Source organism: Myzus persicae, unplaced genomic scaffold (genome assembly GCF_001856785.1).
Source record: "Myzus persicae strain clone G006 unplaced genomic scaffold, MPER_G0061.0, whole genome shotgun sequence".
Taxonomy (NCBI): domain Eukaryota; kingdom Metazoa; phylum Arthropoda; class Insecta; order Hemiptera; family Aphididae; genus Myzus; species Myzus persicae.
Window position 1 is genome coordinate 2240 of NW_019104277.1, and position 4387 is coordinate 6626.

The 4387-nt window shown below is 34.9% G+C and overlaps 1 protein-coding gene across 1 annotated transcript; it reads right to left on the reverse strand.

Moving 5' to 3' along the window:
• Nucleotides 1-587: 587 nt before the first annotated feature.
• LOC111040793 (keratin-associated protein 21-1-like) lies at nt 588-2989 on the reverse strand. Its single transcript, XM_022324806.1, has 3 exons — nt 2855-2989; nt 2460-2580; nt 588-1204 (listed from the first exon to the last, which is right to left on the reverse strand). Exons 1-3 carry the CDS (start codon nt 2870-2872, stop codon nt 720-722), a joined length of 624 nt encoding a protein of 207 aa, XP_022180498.1. The 5' UTR covers nt 2873-2989; the 3' UTR covers nt 588-719.
• Between the last annotated feature and the right edge of the window lie 1398 nt (nt 2990-4387).

A 4387-nucleotide genomic window follows, 5' to 3' on the forward strand; every position in this document is an offset into this window, starting at 1 on the left:
AAATTTGATTGATGAGTTTGATCACTATTTTCTATAAGATTTTAATATTCAAAATTTTATTATTAATTCTATGGATCGAATTTAATTTAGAGTGCTTTGTGCTTTATGTATAGAAAAATATATATAATATGCATCTTGGTCAATATTTTGAAAAACGATATGCTCGATTTTTTGTTGTTGTATAGTGTATAGGCAATAATAATATGATATTATGATATTATGATTTAACTAAAAACTAATCATTTATTAAAGGGCAATATTATGTAAGGTACTTCAAAACTTAAGGTTAAGCTTAAGAGTCCTCTATAATGAGAAAATTTAAGTGGTGACCTTGTGGATCATTATTGTTGATCATTGCAGGTTGATGAACAAATAATTTATATTATGTACTTACGATTATGGGTGTATTTTGAATGATCATTTAAACAATAAGAGTATATAGGTAAGTATATAATATAATTTAACTCACAGGTATACTTTGTAAAATATATTTCGTTTATTACATATATATATATATTGGAAGACAATAAATTAAATTATTTATATTATGTATATATATACATATTCGATAAAAATACATGAATAAGGTTTTTACATGTCATTAAAAGAAATGAACTTGGAATTTTGTTTTCGTAATGAAAAAAAACTCGCAAGAAAAAAAAAGAGCGAAATTCCATCAAGTTATCGTCGTCGGTGTGAAAAATGATCGGAAACGGTTATTACCATTTGTTGTAACCGTAGCCAGTGGATTGTGGGTATGAGCTGTAGCCCTTGTTGTAACCGCTGTAACCGCTGTAACCGTAGTGGTCGTTGTCGTAGTTGTTGTGACCATAACCGGAGCTGTACGATCCTGGGTAGTTGTAGCTGTTGCTGTACGAGTAAGCGGACGGGTATCTGTTGTAACCCTGGTTGTAGCCCTGGTCGTATCCACCGTAGTACTGGTTGTTACCGTAACCGCTGCTCGGGTACTTGCTGTAGCCGCTGTTGTAGCCGCTTCCGTAGCCGCTTCCGTAGCCGCTTCCGTAGCCAGAAGAGTAGCCGCCGGTGTATCCGGTTGAAGGGTAGCCGCTGTACGACGGGTAACTGTTGTAACCTCCGCTGTAGCTGTTGTACGGGTAGCTGTTGCCGCTGTAACCGCTGTTGTAACCGCTGTTGTATCCGCTGCTGTAGCCGGTCGGGTAGCTGTTGTAACCGCCCGAGAACACTATACGACAATGCGAAAAAAACCAAACGCGTCAAGTAAAAAACAAAAACAAATTGTCGTCTTACGGAGTACCTATATATTGCGGAGAGTAGGTGTACCTATGTACGGTGGGATAATAATATCACGATTTCGATCGGATGAGCGGCGGACAACATAATGATATCATTATATTAAATTATTATACGTGCAGTTGTCGCCGGTAACACGGGTTGAACTCGCCGAGGTTTCTCATTGTTAAAACGATAATAATAATGAATAAAAAAAATAATACAGACACGCGCCTATTACAAAACCCACGAAGGTCGCACGGATGGTCTCAAAAGTAATCTTAAAAGACACGGTCCCGTGGTCATCACGGACGTTCACACACGTGTTATAGACACGGCGGCGCGGACAGCGGACTCCACGCACAGGAAAACCACGTCCGGTTTGGGTTTTTGCCTTGTTTTCCTTACGTGTTAGATAATAATGATATTTCAGCGAAGGATACGCAGTTATCGTCAGTGCGTGCTGTTATAATACTGTAGTGTTTGCGTTTTAATTTCGTGTAAACACGACGACGTGTGAGCGTATTATTTCGTGCGATGGCCGTCGCAGCCGAGTGCAATAAAACTGTCGTCGGTCCGTGTGGGTACACCTTAATATAATAATAAACGATGGTACGTAAATCGGAACCTTGGAGGACCGGAGACGATGGCTGTAATCATAACGACCGGACGACAATTTACGAAACCTAACGTAAACAAACTTTTTAAGTTATATTTTAATTAACTTTTAAAAGTCTAATCAAACTAAACGTAATGGTACAATGTAAAGTGCAAACTAAATGTTTAATAGTTTTATTTTGAAAAATTTAGATTTTTTACATGTTAGTCGACACGTGGTCTTCGTGAATTTGTGTGTTTGTGTCATGATCAGTTCTCATTATAATATTCATAAAACCATGAAATTTGGGGAGTAAAATATGCAGGTATGCAAAAATGTACGAAAAAGTTTAGATACCTCACTTATTATTATACCAACAAATTGTATGCGACATTTAAATAAAATCAAATTTGTGTTTTTGAAAAATGTTTAAAAGTTAATAACGAGAGAGGATAATATAACATAAATAAAAAACTTAGAATAAAACTTGGTCTCAACGAAACGAGATACATCAACCGACAAATGTCAAATGTATATAAATAATAGGACTTTTGAGCAAATGTAGTTTGATATACCCCATAAGGTTTAAGGACTTCATATGACTACTTACATCGTCCGGTGGCCGCTGGAGTCAGGTCGGATTTGTCTGATCGTTTCTCGACGACTTTGGTTTCTTTTTTGGCTTCTTCGCTCTTAGCTAGAGCTACGGCTACAGCCAGCACGACAAATACCTATGGTACAAATAGTAGAACAAAAATTATGACGAGAATGGCCGACGCATATAATATAATATTGTACACTGCAGCGGCGTTAACTATTAGCACAACTACTATCGTAGTCGTTATAATCGTTGGAAACTTATAAAATATGACGTATAATAGAGATCGGTACACTCATAGACGTCGAAATATGCGTCTATACAAGCGCCCGAGTGTCTGCAATATGGATCGACTGCAGTGTGGTATTATATTGCAACGTATAGTAGGTAGGTATAAAAGCACTCACTTTGACGAAGGTATTCATGGTGGTTTGCGATTTGTTGTCCTGTGTCAGCTGTAGAACTCGATTATCTGCAGTGATGAGGAGACGGATTCGTTGTGCAGAAGAGTTCTACGGATCCGGCTTATATACCCGAGCCGACCGGCGACCCCACCCGCATGGATAACCCTGGGACTTTATGGATTGCGGTTCCGCGCACAGTGTTTCGGGTGCCCGCCGCAGATACGAGATATTATTATGTCTTGTGTGTCAGTGTGCGTGTTTGCGTCTTGTGTGTGTGCGTGAGAGTAAGAAAGGAAGAAAAAAACAAACAAAAAAAAAAAAACGAACGTGATTTATTCAAATAATATACGTTATATTATATGTGTATATAAATAATGTATATAATATAATATTGTTTATGCTGAAGGTCGTGAGAGAATTTTTTCCCTGTAAAAATTATTTAAAGAAAAAATACGGGTGTATAGAATAATATGCAATATTTTAATACATTATTACGTTACTATTATGTCATACATATTCAATTCGATCGACGACGAATCTCGCAGAGGATCAGTGCGTTAGCTGACGAATCGGTATTGGGATGTCGTTGAAACGTTTTTAGTCGGATTTGTCATTCGGAATACTAATATGGCAATTTCAATAATAAATTATATTTTGTTCGTTTGATTCAAAATATATGTTTAAATATATATTGTAATGTACGTAATATTCAGTTATAAATTAATCTATCGCAGCGTTAAAGTTACCGTCGTAGTTTGTGTGCGGCGGTCATACAATATGGTTTTTGGTCTCGTGAAATTCATAAGATGAACGTATATGGTATATTATCGTATATTATATTCTGTATAGAAATGTTTCAGAATCGCCTATCATGCAGCCTATATAATATAAACAAATTAATACTTCGATCATTCGATGGGTAATGACTTGATGTTATTTTCTTATAGTAGATCAAACTAATATGACGAAAAACATGGATACCGATATCTATAAGTAAAGATTTTAAGAAGCAACAATATTTATTTTTTTCATTTAATACAACATTTTGGTAAAACTTTATACTATATATGAAATATTTTCCATAAATAAGTTTAGTTAGTTATTGATAATCAGTAAACCATATTAATTATTGTAGACGTATTATTGTAATATGTTAAACCAAAAGTTTAAGTAAGTGTACCGGAAAAAAATGGGCGCAGATGTAAGCTTAAATTTTAAGTATACCTAATATCACAAGTATACAACTTATACAAATAATAAATAACGCATTTCAATTCAACTTATTCTATTTCAAAACTAAAAAAAAAATTAATTGTTAGATTTCAAGTTTCTAAATTATATTATAAGGTATAACGAATTCTCATACTTTTTAATAATATGAAAATGAAAATAAAACGAAATCATTTTGGGAGACTAATGAAAAGACGATTTTTTTATTTGAGCCGACTTTACATGCCAATTAGTTTAACTGAAAAAAAAATCGGGGACGAATTTCCAATTGCCATGTTGGCTTTAATAACGAAAAACATACTTATC